The sequence below is a fragment of the Ursus arctos genome, unplaced genomic scaffold (assembly GCF_023065955.2).
Source record: "Ursus arctos isolate Adak ecotype North America unplaced genomic scaffold, UrsArc2.0 scaffold_2, whole genome shotgun sequence".
NCBI lineage: Eukaryota > Metazoa > Chordata > Mammalia > Carnivora > Ursidae > Ursus > Ursus arctos.
In genome coordinates, this window is record NW_026622874.1 from 41,644,817 (window position 1) to 41,659,425 (window position 14,609).

The 14,609-nt window shown below is 47.4% G+C and overlaps 1 protein-coding gene across 1 annotated transcript in view; it reads left to right on the top strand.

Annotated features, from left to right (window-relative positions):
• The window catches only part of SRGAP2 (SLIT-ROBO Rho GTPase activating protein 2), a 210,580-nt gene that overhangs the window by 183,774 nt on the left and 12,197 nt on the right, over positions 1-14,609 (top strand). The window contains exons 11-14 of the mRNA XM_057315097.1: positions 2,067-2,151; positions 5,152-5,179; positions 6,916-6,940; positions 13,428-13,525. Coding sequence (XP_057171080.1) covers positions 2,067-2,151; positions 5,152-5,179; positions 6,916-6,940; positions 13,428-13,525 — 236 coding nt within the window. The remainder of the gene's footprint in view (positions 1-2,066; positions 2,152-5,151; positions 5,180-6,915; positions 6,941-13,427; positions 13,526-14,609) is intronic.

The window sequence follows — 14,609 nt, forward strand, 5'->3', positions numbered from 1 at the left end:
AGCGGGCAGCTGGAGCAGATAGAAAGGGGAAGGTGACAAGGGAGCCTGTTTTCATGCAGATGTTCTCGGGCAGAGTCACAAAGGAGCAGAGGGAACAGGTCAGAAGTTAAAGCAACAGAAATGATTTGGTATAGGGTTTGTTTTTGTTTGCTTTAGACTTTAATTTAGAGAGTAGAGGTACACTTGCGGGCTTGGGTTGTGACTGCTGAAGAAGGTTCTATCAGAGGAGAGTGAGGCTGTTCATTTCTTTACTCATTCTTCAAGCATTTATTGTCCACTGTCTGCTGGGCACGGTACTAGGCATCAGGGATGCAACGAATAATGACTCTGACCCTAGGGAAGAGGCAGTCTGGGGAGAAAGACACATGACTCCAAAGCCCTCTCCCCGGGCCGTGTGAAATTTGCAGAGGTACGCGCAGGGGCATCCGGGTGAGCATGGGAAGGCCAGGATGTACATCCCAGAGAAAGCAGGTTTTTTCCTTTGTTTTTGTATGAGAGAGAGAGAGAAGAAATACACACTCTTGGTTAAAAGTTTACACTGTACAGAAAGGTACAGATTAAAAGTAACGCACATTTTTTCACCCTTTTTTTCCTGCCTTCATCCTAAGTGATAATAGCCATAAAATTGGAGGCTTGATGTATGATTATACTTTTTGCTTAATACATTGAAGGAAGGACAGAAGTATTACAGTTTTAAATGTTTTATCCACTTCCCCCCCTCCACTATATCATGTATCACCAGTGAGTCACAGGTCATACTCAGGGAAACTACTGCCAATTTGCCTCTGAGTTTAGATGTGGGCAGATGACCCCCGACCCCGCAGATGAGCCATGGCAGCGGGAGACAACCCAGGCGAATGGTCCCCCGTGAAGGGCTGCGGGGTAGCATAGAAAGACACCGTGTTAAGGCTGCAAAGGCCTGGCACTCCAGCCCCTGTCTCCCAAGATCGTCTCCTCGTCTATAACAAGCAACCAGCGATGTCTTCCCGAATGTGCTCTGCACAGTTACTGTGCGAGTCGCGTGGGAGAATATGTGCAAAGGGGCTCTGAAAACTCTTGAATTGCTCCGCAGATACTCAGAATTAATACTCTGAAGTTTTGTTCTGTTTCTCCTTCCGCTGTGCACCCTAATGGATGGAGCGTGCCATCCTGATGGTTGAGCGCACACACTAAATTGTCGAACTCCCTGTGTCTGGATGCCGACTCCACCGCTCACTCGCTGTTTGACCTGCAGCAACCTGTTTAATCTCTCCAAATCTTGGCGCCCTCCTCCGTAAAATGAGGACAGTGATAGTCAGAGTTCGTAGGGTGGTTTTGAAGATTTGATTAATTGTCTGGGGAAATCGAGTCACTCCCTGGGCAGACAAGGGTTGGGAGCGGTCGGGTCGGAAAATGCAGCACAGTGATCGCATTTTGCCTGGTAGAACAGATGGGAGCGCATTTCCATAACCTTGTCTTGTGCCGAGACCTGCCATTGTGTATACGTGCAGGTGGGGGGCGGCAGCCGCTCTCCTTGAAAGCTCAGAAACCCCAAACTCTCTGCGAAGACTGAGTACAGAAGAGAGGAGGGAGCGGATGAAGAGCCGGCTCAGCCCAGGATGCTGTGCGTGCTTGGTGGCAGCTGAGGCAGGGGCTGCGTCTGCCATTGGCATCGCTCCTGAAGTGCTGGGATGTACCCTGGGAGGGGCCAGGGTGCGGCTGGGTGTCAGCGGCAAGAGTGTGTCCTCACACCAAGGGACTCTGGGCTCAGTGAGTCCGTCCGCTCCACCCCCGCCCCCCATTCTTCTTCAGGGAAACTGAGAGTTGGATGAGGGGCTCTGAGAGTAGGTCTCGTACATTCGCCAATGTGGAGCTAGCTCCCAGGAGAACACAGCTCAGGCTGCTCATCCCCCCTGGAAATCAGCAGCTGTCCTGATGCTCAGGGCCGGCACCTAGTAGCAATTGGGTCAGAAACCAAATGCCCTCTTATAAGAAGTGAATTGTACAGCTGAGCATCTGTGATTTTCTTTTTCTTCTTCTGCTGCTTCTTCAGGAGTCTGATTGTTCTTTCTCTTCCTCCCTTCCAGAAAATGAAGGAGTACCTGGAAGGCAGGAACCTCATCACCAAGCTACAAGCCAAGCACGACCTTCTCCAGAAAACCCTGGGAGAAAGTGAGTGTGGGAATTCTGGTGGAGCCTTGGCCGCGAGGGGAAGGCCAAGCCCCGAGCTACGTGGCTGAGCCTCCGTCCTGAGCCCCATGGGCCTGATCTTGTTGTATGAATGCATTTTTTTTCCTGGCCTTTTTGATGTGAAGTGCACCGCCCCAAATGACTGCTTGAGTAATGGGAGGAGGCCAATGCTTAGTGGAGCACTAATGGGCATCATCTCTTTGTTTAAATGGAGCATGCCTGCTCTCCACCCTGTCCCCCTTCTTTGCCACCACTGGGGTAAAGAGCCGATGAGTCCCTTACCCTCCAGACACTGTGTTAAAACTCTCAGCTCCTCTGTAGTGGGACTGCGGTGGCAGCCAGCAGGCCGGGCCAGTGGGCTGAGATAGCAGCGGCTCTGAGGAGAGGAGAGGCTTCTCAAAGGCGGGACTGACCCACAGTCTGCTGCTTCCCATAGCGTCAGGTTAGAGCATCGCTGTCCTTCTGCTTTGGGGGGGTCCTGACGCTCAGGGCAGCCCTCTCTGCCGTGGCCACGCTGAGGCCATGGTACTGAATGGCCTGTCTCGTCCATGAATCAAGGATGATTTTAACCAGACCCTGGCAAGTAGCAAAGCAGAGAACTGGACTGGCACTCTGGACTTTCTCTCCTCAGCTGTCAAACAGAAGGCGAAGGTTGAAAGAGAAGCTTCCCTGGGGTTTTGGGCACCCTGCCCGGGTCCTGCCTAGCTCTCAGCATCCTCTGATTAATGGGATTCCCAGTTTGGGGATGCCTCTGAATGCCCGGCCCCTCCCCCGCCCTGCTCACCTCTTCACGCCAAGTTGGGGCCAGGAGGCTACAGGCAGTATATGGTAACATCGGTGAAAGGCAGACCTGTGGAGAAGGCTCACATTTTAAAACAAATTCTTGAGCACTCTTCAGACAAACTGCAGAGTGTAGAAAAGCATCAGGTACTCATTGGCTCATTGGTGTCAGGAATGAGAGCCACACTTTTCCTCCCAGGGCTTCCCATGCGCTCATCCCGTCCCATCCTCCTCCTGCGCTGAACGGTTCCCCCAGATGCTGAATTCTTTTTATCTCTGATATCTTTGATCTTGTGATTATAAAGGCATTTTCTTTTATGTGAAGAATGCCTGTTAGGTAACTTCTGTTCTCTTTCCTCCCCGCCACCCAAGGGACTCAGGCTGAACAGGTTTGGGCATTGAGAGCCCAGCTTTGCTTATAGAAAATCTTTACTCTTGGGTTATCAGATTGCTTCATAGGGAATCAGAGGAAAGAAAGCCCAGAACTATTTGAAGCAAGTTATAACCATGCTTTTTTTTTTTTTTTTTTTTTTTTTTTTTTTGCTAAAATAATCTAAGCATAGCCCATAAGTGAGATGGGGAGCAGGGCCTTGGGAGTGTGTGTGTGTGTGTGTGTGTGTGTGTGAATGTGAATGGGTTTGCACACAAGCAAACGTGCACCAGATTTGCTCCCGTGGAGGGGCAAAGGTCGTGACCATTCGTTAGCGCTGCAAATTGCCTTCATCTGAAGATAAGTTCTAACAATAAGAAATAGCTGCAGATCTTCCATGTGCAAGTCGTCATGTCCCTGCCTTCTGAATGCGTTTGTCACTGTAATGCAAGAGCCCCTTATTCTTGCCGCAGAGGGATAATTGATATGTATGAATATTCTAGAATGGAAATGGGACAGATGTTGAAAATAATGGCTCAGAATAATATTTTTGCAGATGAAAGCTGAGCCTTTCGTAATGAGAGGCTGTTAGGGGAGGGGAGGGTGTTGCTCAGGATGAGCTGAAGTGTAATCAACAATTAGCAACCTTTAAAGGCAAGAAAAAGCCCTGCCCTCCCCTGGTCCTTGGAGTGGTTTTCCAGGAGCATGGACGAGGCCTGCGGGGGATGATCTCGTCCCCAGCTCGGTACGTGCTCGCCTTGTCCCTGGTTTATTTTATATAGACCACGCTTGGTTAACCTCAGATCCAAAGAGAACGAATAGATCACATAATAGCCCGGGTACACATGTGGATGTATTATTCAAAAACATAAGAATACTTAAGATTTTCATTTTTTAAAGCTGGCTGTGACCCATTGAACTTAATATTAGGGCCTGCTATTGGATTGAGAACCACAGTTTGATAGCAATTAAATCTCATTTGTCCCTTGTCACCCCAGCCCAATCTAAGAGAATTTCATATGAATCTAAATCTAGAACGTCTTTATCTTCTCCCTCCTCCCTGCAAACAATTCTTCCTTCCTTCTTCCCTTGCCGCCCTCACCGTGTGTGTATATCTGTGTGTGTGTGTGTGTGTGCATGTGTGTGTGTATGTTTTCATTACTCTGGAGCAAACGAGCTCGTCCCTCCCTCCCTCCCTCCCTCACCACACACACACACCCACATACACAGAAGAGAAGCTGGATTTCACCTCTAGGAAGGCTTCTAGTAATTTGTTCTCTAAAGCATGATCCCCCTTGCTACTGTTCCCCTCTAGCTGCCCCTGTTTTCCCTTTGATAAGCAGGGTCGGCACACCTAAGCTTTAGGGACACATACACAGCCCTGGGAACAAGCATTAGGAACAGCACTTGCCCTGGAAGAGGCTCTGGGCGTTCTCTTCTTTCTTTCTTTTTTTTTTTTTTTTTTGTTATATTTTTTATTATATTACGTTAGTCACCATACAGTACATCCCTAGTTTTTGATGTAAAGTTCCATGATTCATTACTTGCGTATAACACCCAGTGCACCATGCAATACGTGCCCTCCTTAATATCCATCACCAGCCTAGCCCATTCCCCCACCCCCTCCTCTCTGAAGCCCTCAGTTTGTTTCCCAGAGTCCATAGTCTCTCATGCTTCATTCCCCCTTCTTTTTTGCCTGGAGGGCCAGTCACATTGTGATGCTAGTGGCTTTCTGGGGACACGGGGAGGGCATTTCAGGTAACTCCTGGGAATAAGTCTTCTCTCACTCCTTTGGCTTCCACATGAGCTTTTTGCCTTTGTGTTTCCAACAGGTCAGCGGACAGATTGCAGTCTGGCCAGGTAGGTGTGTCCTGGGACAGCACTGGGAAGGGATGAAGAGAGCCCCATGGGGTAGAGTGATCCCAGGCTGGGAAAGAGCCGAGGAGTTGAAGTGTGAAGGCATTGGGTGACTTTGCAAAGGAGGGGACGAGGGTGGGGGTTGCTTCCTTCCCTTTGCCTTGCCAAACCCATCTGGCCTCAGATGGAAATGGGGTCTGCTGTGACTTGGGGAGAGAGCTGAGCAGAATGGGACGAAGGGAGTTATCATTTGCTGAAGTAGCTTCAGAGACTCCCCCAAGCCATTGCGTTTGCAAGGAAAAGAAGTGTTGGACTCTGGAGGATCCTGGTAACCTTCCCTTAGCTGCTAGACTTCAGCATGTGGTTTTGGGGAAGTCTCTGACCCAGAGAAGGAAGATCAGAAGATAGCATTTGATCTGAGATTTTCTGCGTGGAAAAGATGACAGCCCCTCATTAGTGCCTGTTGCTAATGAAATACTACATTGCTCTGGCTTGCCGAACAGCATTGGTAGAAATCCTTGCCTGGTGTACAAGTATGCAGCCCTCCCAATCTTTCCCCACCCCTCCCTCCCCGACCCCAGCCAAATACTTTCCCTCCCAGTCATGTAGCTGCTATGAGAAAACTCGTGAGCTGGCGGAGAGCAAGGCATTCATCCAGCCAGCAGTTCTCAGATGCCTAAAAATGTGCTGATTTAACTGGGGAAAGAGCTTTAATGGGCTGGACTCCTTAGGGACCCTGGGTTAGCCCATTATATCAACCACTTATATCTGCCAACACACACACAATAATCATGAGGCCATTTACAATTATAGGCTCATTATTTAGAAATAGCTTCATTTGGCTTTCATCGTTTTGTCATTGTGGATTACAGTAAAGATCGCATTAATATACCAGTCTTGTTGACTGGAGGGAACCAGGATAATGGAATTCCATGGAATACATATCTTCTTGGTGATAGAGCCTTAATGTAAGTTCACCTGAAGTCCCGTATCTGTGGAAGGCTTTATGGGAGTGAAAAAAAGCTGAGTTGAATTCCCTGATGCTATGTGACCGTGGGCTGCTCTTTTCCCTCCTCCGATCTTCAGTTTCCTCATCTATAAGACAAGAAAGAGCATTGCACTAGATCCAAGGAGCTCTAGGATTCCAAAGAGGTTCCTCGGGAGTGGCCTGGAGGGGCAGAGGGAGCCCAGCGGCCAGGCCAAAGGCAGGGCAGCGCTGTTCTCTCTCCTTGCTTGGGGGATTGTGTCTGAATCCGATTCCCTTGGAGAAGACGCGTCTGAGGCTACATGCAGCTTGAAAGGCATTCACCTGAAGGATCGCCAAGGTTCCTTCCAGTCTGGCTACTCTGTTCTCTAAACTCTAGGAAAACTGCTCCCTAAGGATTTCCAAGAGAAAGAAAACTGTAGCTGCCTTTGGTGTTTACTGGTTTACTCATGTCTCCTGCAGAGAAAAGCTTACTGTCTAACACGGATACATTTTACTACACTTGAACCAGTTCCTTCCGACTCTAGTTTTGAAGGGTGGCAGATAGCAAGTACAGAGACTTCATGCTCTGAAAGAGCTTTGTTGGGCTTTATTCGGAAAGTAACTTAGCAAGTCTCTTAGCTGGTTCTGGGACTGTGCTGAATAATGCAGCTTGCTTCATTAATGAACACACAGATTGTTCTTAATTCCATTTTCTCTTTTTTTCTCCCTGGTGCCGGTCCGGTCCTCTCTGATTTGGCGGGGTCAACCGCAGGCGGAGCTCAACCGTGAGGAAGCAGGTAAGGGCCCAGCAAGAGCCAGGCTGGTCGGGTGTGATGGTCACATCCCAGAGACATTGATGGAACCCTGCTGTGGGCAGGACAGACACTGTCCTGACTTCCTGCCTGTGTTTGAAAGATGCGCTCAGAGGTTGTTTAATATCGCAGCAACTTCATGATTTGGCTGGCTCGGCTGCAGTCTTGCTGACTTATTCCTCCCTTTCTAGTCGTGCACCTGCCTCCTTGCTGGAGATCTGGTTTGACCGTAGCAAATTGTGCCAGACCTGCCCATGGTGTCGCTTCTCTAGGAAACCGTGAAAGGGGCCTCACATTTTATACATAAGTTCCAATGTGAGTAGCTCACAGCAGCTAGTCACCTAGACCGGAAACCTAGACCGGACTGCTGTAGGTTTGCAAATTTTTGTTGTTTGTTTGTTTGTTTCCTGGTGTTGTGGTCATCCTAGATGCATTTCTTAGACATGCTAAAAATGCGAAGCTAAATCTGGCCCGAGCATGATTGGCAAATCGATGTTCGAGTCTGCTTCTGTACGGGATCTTCAGTGTTGTAGTAAAATCTGGCGCTGCACAGCCAGCTCTCGTTACCCACCTGAGGGCAGGATCCTAGAAGGCAGGGGCTGGGTAACGCACGTCAATGGATCATCGAAACAGCGCTTGTGGTGCATAAAAACTTAATTGAAGTATTTTTTGCAGTAGCCAGTTTGACTTCCTAATTATACTTTATCGCAAATACTGAAACGATTCTGTGTCCCCTAAGCTCATACCAGCTGTGAGGCAGGCAGTTAGCAGGGCGGAGGTGGAGAGAGCTCTAAAACGTCTTGTGTTTACTCAGGGGAAAACTGATCCAGGCTTTAAAAAATCGTTTTGGGTAATTCACAGTGGCTGTAGCCACAGGGAAATAATCGAATGTAGAGGGCACATGGTTTCTGTTGTGTCAGCAGCCCCAGCAGGGTCTTCAGCCCATGTGACTGCTCTGGCTAGCAGGGCAGTCCAGCTGGGACACCCGGATGACATAGCTCTCACTTGCCCTCGCTTTGCTGTCACTACTTTTTCCCCCTTCTCTGCTTCGGATCTCATATAGTGATATAATTACACATTTTTAAATTTACAATTAAATATAATTAAGTATAATAAGATATAATTATACATTTTTTAACTTATAAAAATTTCATTGCATCTTTTCTTCCTCTGGTTCCTCTATTTCTTTCTTCTGCCCCTTCTCCCATAATTTCATTTAAAACTAGAGAAGAATGGGGGTGCCTGGGTGGCTCAGTTGGCTAAGCATCTGACTCTTGGTTTCGGCTCCGGTCATGATCTCAGGGTCATGAGATCGAGCCCTGCGTTGGGGTCCTTGCTCAGCATGGAGTCTGATTGAGATTCTCTCCCTTTTCCTCTTCTCCTCCTTCCTTGCTCGCACTCACTCTCAAATAAATAAATAAATAAATAAAATCTTTAAAAAAAAAAAAACAAACCTGGAGAAGAATGGAGTGCCTCCCAGGGATAATCTGTTGCGTTTAAAATTAGGGGCGCCTGGGTGGCACAGCTGTTAAGCGTCTGCCTTCGGCTCAGGGCGTGATCCCGGCGTTCTGGGATCGAGCCCCACATCAGGCTCCTCTGCTATGAGCCTGCTTCTTCCTCTCCCACTCCCCCTGCTTGTGTTCCATCTCTCACTGGCTGTCTCTATCTCTGTTGAATAAATAAAAATAAAATCTTTAAAAATAAAATAAAATAAAATAAAATTAATAGGTCAGTGGGGAGGGGAGCTGGGTGGCTCAGTCAGTTGAGTGTCCGACTCTTAGTTTCAGCTCAGGTCATGATCTCAGGGTCGTGGAATCGAGCCCCTCATCAGACCCATGCTCAGCAGGGAGTCTGCTTAAAGATTCTCTCTCCCTCTCCCCTTCCCCCCATTTGTACGCGCACTCACACACACACACACACACACACACTCTCACATGCTCTCTCTTTCTCTAAAATAAATAAATCTTCAAAAAATAAAAAAATAATAAAATTAACAGGTGGATATCTGAGAGAGCAAGCTTTTTTCCCTTCAACACTAAGAATAGGGTTGAACTTAACATTTGTTCCTTTCAGTTCCTGGGCTGAAACTGGGCCTCCTGCCTCTAGATGGAGCAGAGGTATAAGGTGCAAGGGCCTCACAGCCTCCACTGTGGGCGCAGGCGTGCTGGAGACGGTGGTTTGGCGGGCAGTAGGCGGCCCCGGCTGGGCTCGCTGTCAGAGGGGAGCAGCGCCCATCTGGTGTGCATCCTGCCGCGTCTAAGCGGTTGCAGGCAGAGCATATGTGCCTGGTGCTAGATTTGCATAAGAGCTCCAGGATGCACCCAAAACCCCAATCAAATAAAGACCTTGTTTTCATTCTGCTGCCTCAGTTTCTCTCCAGCAGCTCAGAATTAATTGTGGATCAGTAAAGAGTTTTTCTACACAAAGCAGTCATTTGGAAGATGAGTAGTCTTATATAAGAAAATAAATTATTCTTTGGTTTTTTATGGCAAGTCAGCCAAACAAGACAAAGAATCTGGTAGCTTTTGTTTTGAGGGTCCCTAAGGGGTTCTAGTAATTTTTGACCCTAGCAAAGCCTAGGTTCAAACCACCCCAGCCTTTTCTGCCTCAGCTGCTGTTCCAAGCTTTCCCTGCTGCCCTCAAGCCCAGCATTTTCTCTTTCCCATCACTTCTGCCTCTTCTTTGTTTGCCCGTCTTTCTCCATTCCTCTAAAGGTAGGTGTGCTCCCAAAGTTTGGTGCCCTTTTGACTTTTCTTCATCGTCTTTCCTTCTTACTTCATTCCCTTAGATGAACCTTTCTCTCCTTCCCCAAGTGTCCGTTGTTTTGGGTCTTTGGATCAAATTTCGAACTGATTGGCTGGACATCAGGTTGAGAGTTGAGATAGCACCTCCTCCCCTGAGCATCAGTCTCCTCACCTCTCCCCCTGGCCCCCCAGTCCAACTTCGTTAGCACATCCCCTAACTTCTCTATTTCTCCTAATGGGGGGCCTCTGTTCTTCGCAGTCCCAAAGCCCAGAGTTATTATCTTTGACGTCTCTTTCTTTCCCATCACCCACATCTAATCAGTCGTGTAGACTTGTATTTTCTCCCTTGGTAAAAACGGAAATCTAACGAATGTAACAGAGATCAGTACCCGGCAAAAATCCTAACTCTCTTACTCATGAGAAATTGTGCCAAACGACAGCTTGTTTAGCACCATCTGGCCACCTTCCTGATTGTTTTCTCCTGCAAATCACAGGACTCTTGCTTTACTCTCTTTTCCAAGTTATGCTTGCTACCTTTCTCCCTCTGCCTTTGGTTTCAAGATCCCTTAATCTAATCAAGTGGAGATTTGGCCCAGTTGTCCTTAAAGGCTCCTTCCAACCCTAGGATTATACCACCAAAAATATTGCGAACTGAAAATGAAACTGGTAGAGATTCTAACATTGGAGAAGGGAAGGAGAGAGGAGAAAAGGGAGAGACAGACACTGAGTAAGAATACACATGGACATTGCTCGGTCAACTGTATGCAAAATCAGTAGTGAAGTGAGGGTCATTGGGGCCCCATAGGAGCACACAGGCACATCCTGGGGCAATGAATTCAGTTGGAGTTCAGAAATATTACAAGGAGAGGGGTGGGTGGTAGGAGGGTCTGAGGCCTTCATGACATTGTCCAGTTTTTGCTGCCACTAGACTCTCTTGGACTCCACTGGAGCAGTGGAGACTAGGAAAATACTATTGTGAAACCGTAATAATGGGGCGCCGGGGTGGTACAGTTGGTTAAGCATCTGCCTTGGGCTCAGGTCATGATCTCAGGGTCCTGGGATTGAGCCCCATGTCAGGCTCCCTGCTCAGTGGGAAATCTGCTTGTCCCTCTCCCTCTGTTCTTTCTATCTCAAATAAATAAATAAAATCTTTTTTTAAAAAAGAAAATTACAATAACTGTGTAAACATAAAAAGATTCCCAAAAAATGGAGATTTGTTTATTAATTTTTTATTTATTTATTTTTTAATGGTGGAACCTAGTTTCTTCTTTAGACTATGGAAGGGCTGACCGAGATTCTTCCTCTAAGATCGCCCTGGGCTGACTGGCAGAAGTCAGGGATGGCAACAAGAGGGCAGACACTGGCTGCTATAGCTGGAAAGCTGGAAGAAGCAGATGGGTTTGGGGGTCATGACAACGAGCGTTTGGGTCCCTGGGACCTTCCTGATTCCATCTCTACCTTGGCACACTGACTACTTCCTTTGGCAGCATCCTGCGTTCCCAGTAAGCTTGGGAACAAGAGGCCACGCCACACTTCTTGCAGCCTGACTTCATGAGATCCAGCTGCTTCCCTAATCGTGGCCAAACCCCAGGGCCACAGCCGAAAATTTGAGGATGTAGGCAAACCTGTGAAAGGGCAGAAGCCATAGGACCCATGCCACTTGAGAACCAGTCTCTGTCCTGAACTTCTTATTTTATTTATTTTTTTTAAGATTTTATTTTGGGGGGCATGTGGGTGGCTCAGTCAGTTAAGTGTCCTACTCTTGACTTCAGCTGGTTGTGAAGCCTGTTTAAGATTTTCTCTCCCTCTCCATGTCTGTGTGTGTGTCTCCCCCCTCCTTTAAAAAAATAATAAAATAAAAAATAAAATAAATAAAGATTTCATTTTTTTAAATAATCTCTACACCCAATGTGGGGCTCGAATCCATAACCCCAAGATCAAGAGTTGCACTCTCCACCAACTGACCCAGCTAGGCATCCCTGTCCTTTCTAGCTAGGTTTAGGGCCCTTTGTTTGATGCCTTTCTTCTCCATAGCTGAATTATTTTGTGTTTAGCTGCATTATAAAGCCCTACTGGTTTTTAGTAATGCTTGGTATGCATACTGGGTAATGTTTGCTGAGCTCCTGGGATGCAGGCAGGGTATGCATACCTGGCAGTGTTTGCTGAGCTCCTGGGATATAGGCTGGGCAACAGTGAGATGTGCAGTCTCAGAAGGAGACTCTCTGGGTTTGATCCTGGCCCTGCCACTTACTGCCTGTATCACTGTAAGCAGCTGTTTCACCTTGCTAAGCCTTCATGTCCTCATTTGTCAATGAGAATAACAATACACACCCCATAGGGCTGTTACCTGGCCCCATCCATCCAAAGCACCCATTACATGGGCCACCACCTCTGTAAATTCCTCTTAAGTGGTAAGCACTAATGTTCATGTGCCAATAGGAAATGGTACTCTCCTCACCCATCCCCTTCCCAGTTTGCAGACATCAAATTGAGGCCCAAAGAAGTTAAATAAATGGCAGGGATGTATAGCAAAATGGCAGAGCAAACACTGATATCTGGGAGGCCTGCTTCTTAGTTTAGTACCAATTAGTTTCCACTATTTCTAAGAATTGGGTTTTTTCTTTCTTACCTTTTATGCCAGGTAAGCCCCCTTTCTGATGCTCCCCTTGGTTCATTCTGCCATCCTCAGCGGATATTAATTGAGCACCTGCCTTGTGAGAGTATCATGGCCAGCCGTGGAGAGCCAAGAACTGACAGGATCGTCCTTGTGGAGCGTGAGCTAGAGTGGTGGCAAATGCAAACAAGATATTCATCCCCACACAATTAAGTCACAAGCAGGGTTATGAGAGCCAAGCACAAGGTGCTGAGATCCTCTAGTCAGGGGCCCTGATCTCATCTGGGGAGTCTGGAAGAGCATTCCTAAGAAAGTGATACTTGCACAGAGACCCTAAGGGGTAAGTTTCCAGGATGAGGAGAGCTTTCTGGAAGCAGTAGCAGCTCAGGCAAAGCCATGGACAAAGAACTGATCTAAGGAATGGGAAGAAAGCCAATGTGGCTGAAACAGAGAGACTGGAGGAAGAGCAGAAGGAGATGAAGCTGGAGGCAAAGGCAGGCCCCTGCACACGCAAGGCTGTGTAAAGACATTAACATGAAAAGGCTTTGAAAGAGGTCAGCCTAGAAAGTGAATGATGGGCTGTGCGCACTTTCAAAGATCACCCAGCCACTGTATGAAGGAAGGATAACGTGGTTTGGAGGATGACAAGGGTGGGAATTGAGATATTGATGTATGGGCTGGGTTGCTAGCTGTATAGATGGAGAAAAGTAATGGATTTGAGAGGTGGTTAGGAGGCAGACCTGACAGAACATACTGATTGATTGATTGATTGATTGATTAATATTTGGGTGGCCGAGGGTAGGAAGCTGATTTGGGATAAAAGGTGGGCCTGCTGAATTTAAGGCATCCATGTGGCATTCCAAGTAGGCCGGTGTGTATGTGCTCCGGAGCTTGGAGGACAGGCCACAGATGCTTCTTTGAGGACCAGCCACTGATCCAGCCAAGACAAGTCCCGCACGGTCTGGCCCGTTTTTTCTGACTCTGGGCTATGCCTCTTTAAAGATTCTGATGAACCGGGGATGTACTGTATGGTGACTAACATAATATAATAAAAAACCATTATTAAAAAAAAAAAAAAAAGATTCTGATGTTATGTTTCTCTTTGGCTTTTCAGGATTCCAGCCAGGCAATTCCTCTGGTGGTAGAGAGCTGTATCCGGTTTATCAGCAGACACGGTAAGCAGGATTCCAGCCTTGCCCATATTTGTGCAAAGTGGGGAAAAACTTCCAGGAATTCTTTGTAGAGTAAGAATAGAGATTGACTTTTCACCCTGATATTCTCAGAACCGAAATACAAGTCTTATTTGTTCACGTAATGTTTGCGACCTCAGAATGGCCACACCTAGACATTGAGAGAAAGGCATCATATGTTTTGACCCCAAATGCCTCAGCCACTTACCACACTCCCTTTCCTAGCCCGAGAGCGTGTTTTAAATTACAGCCGTGATGTAAGTACAGCTGGTATGAGGTGATGGTGGTGTCGCCATTACTCACCATCTTTGCGCGTGTCAGAGCCTCCTGCCACACAGCCTGAAGCCTGATGTCACGCTGGCTTTCTGCACTAGACTGTTTTGAAAACAACTCCTTTTGTGATGTTGCACTGATTCCTGATAACATTCGGTTTTTGTTCTGCTTTGGTCTCACTGGATACGACGTCAGCCGGAGCTCAGTGAGCAGTAGTTGGTCTTCAGGTTGTGGCTAACATTTGAGAGTGTTCGGGGGCTGACTCCTCCTCAGCCCGAGTCGGATCACGCTGTCTGCTGCCTGGGTGAAGCTGGACCGTATCAACACCACTCCTCACCAGCTCCCGTGCTGCTTGGACAGAATCTAGGGACGGAGGCGAATTGCCGGAGAATCAAGCTTCTAAGCGTTAAGATGTTTAGAAAGCACAGCTCTCTGACGAGCACTGTGACGATTTCTAGGAACTGGACATCCGAAATTGTTTTGAGTTGCTGTCTTATCTAGTTATAGGAAAAGGGACAGAATGACCTTCTTGCGGCTAAAGAGGTATAGAGGTGATTGCTGGACTCAATGGAGAGGTTGACATTTTCTCTCCCTTTCTCCCAGTAGGCCGCAACATCGCTTGGGTTCATTTTAGGAATAGTAATTATTTTAGCATGCTTACAACTTATCTCATTCTCATCAGCTACAATTTTTTCATCTTGTCCCTATTCACTTGAAGTAACAGCATTATCTATCAACAGTCAACAAATATTTATCAAGCCCCTGATCAATGCTGGGCATCCTGCCTTGTGCAATAGCAAAACAAAAACAGGTATCGTAGACTGTTCCTGTCT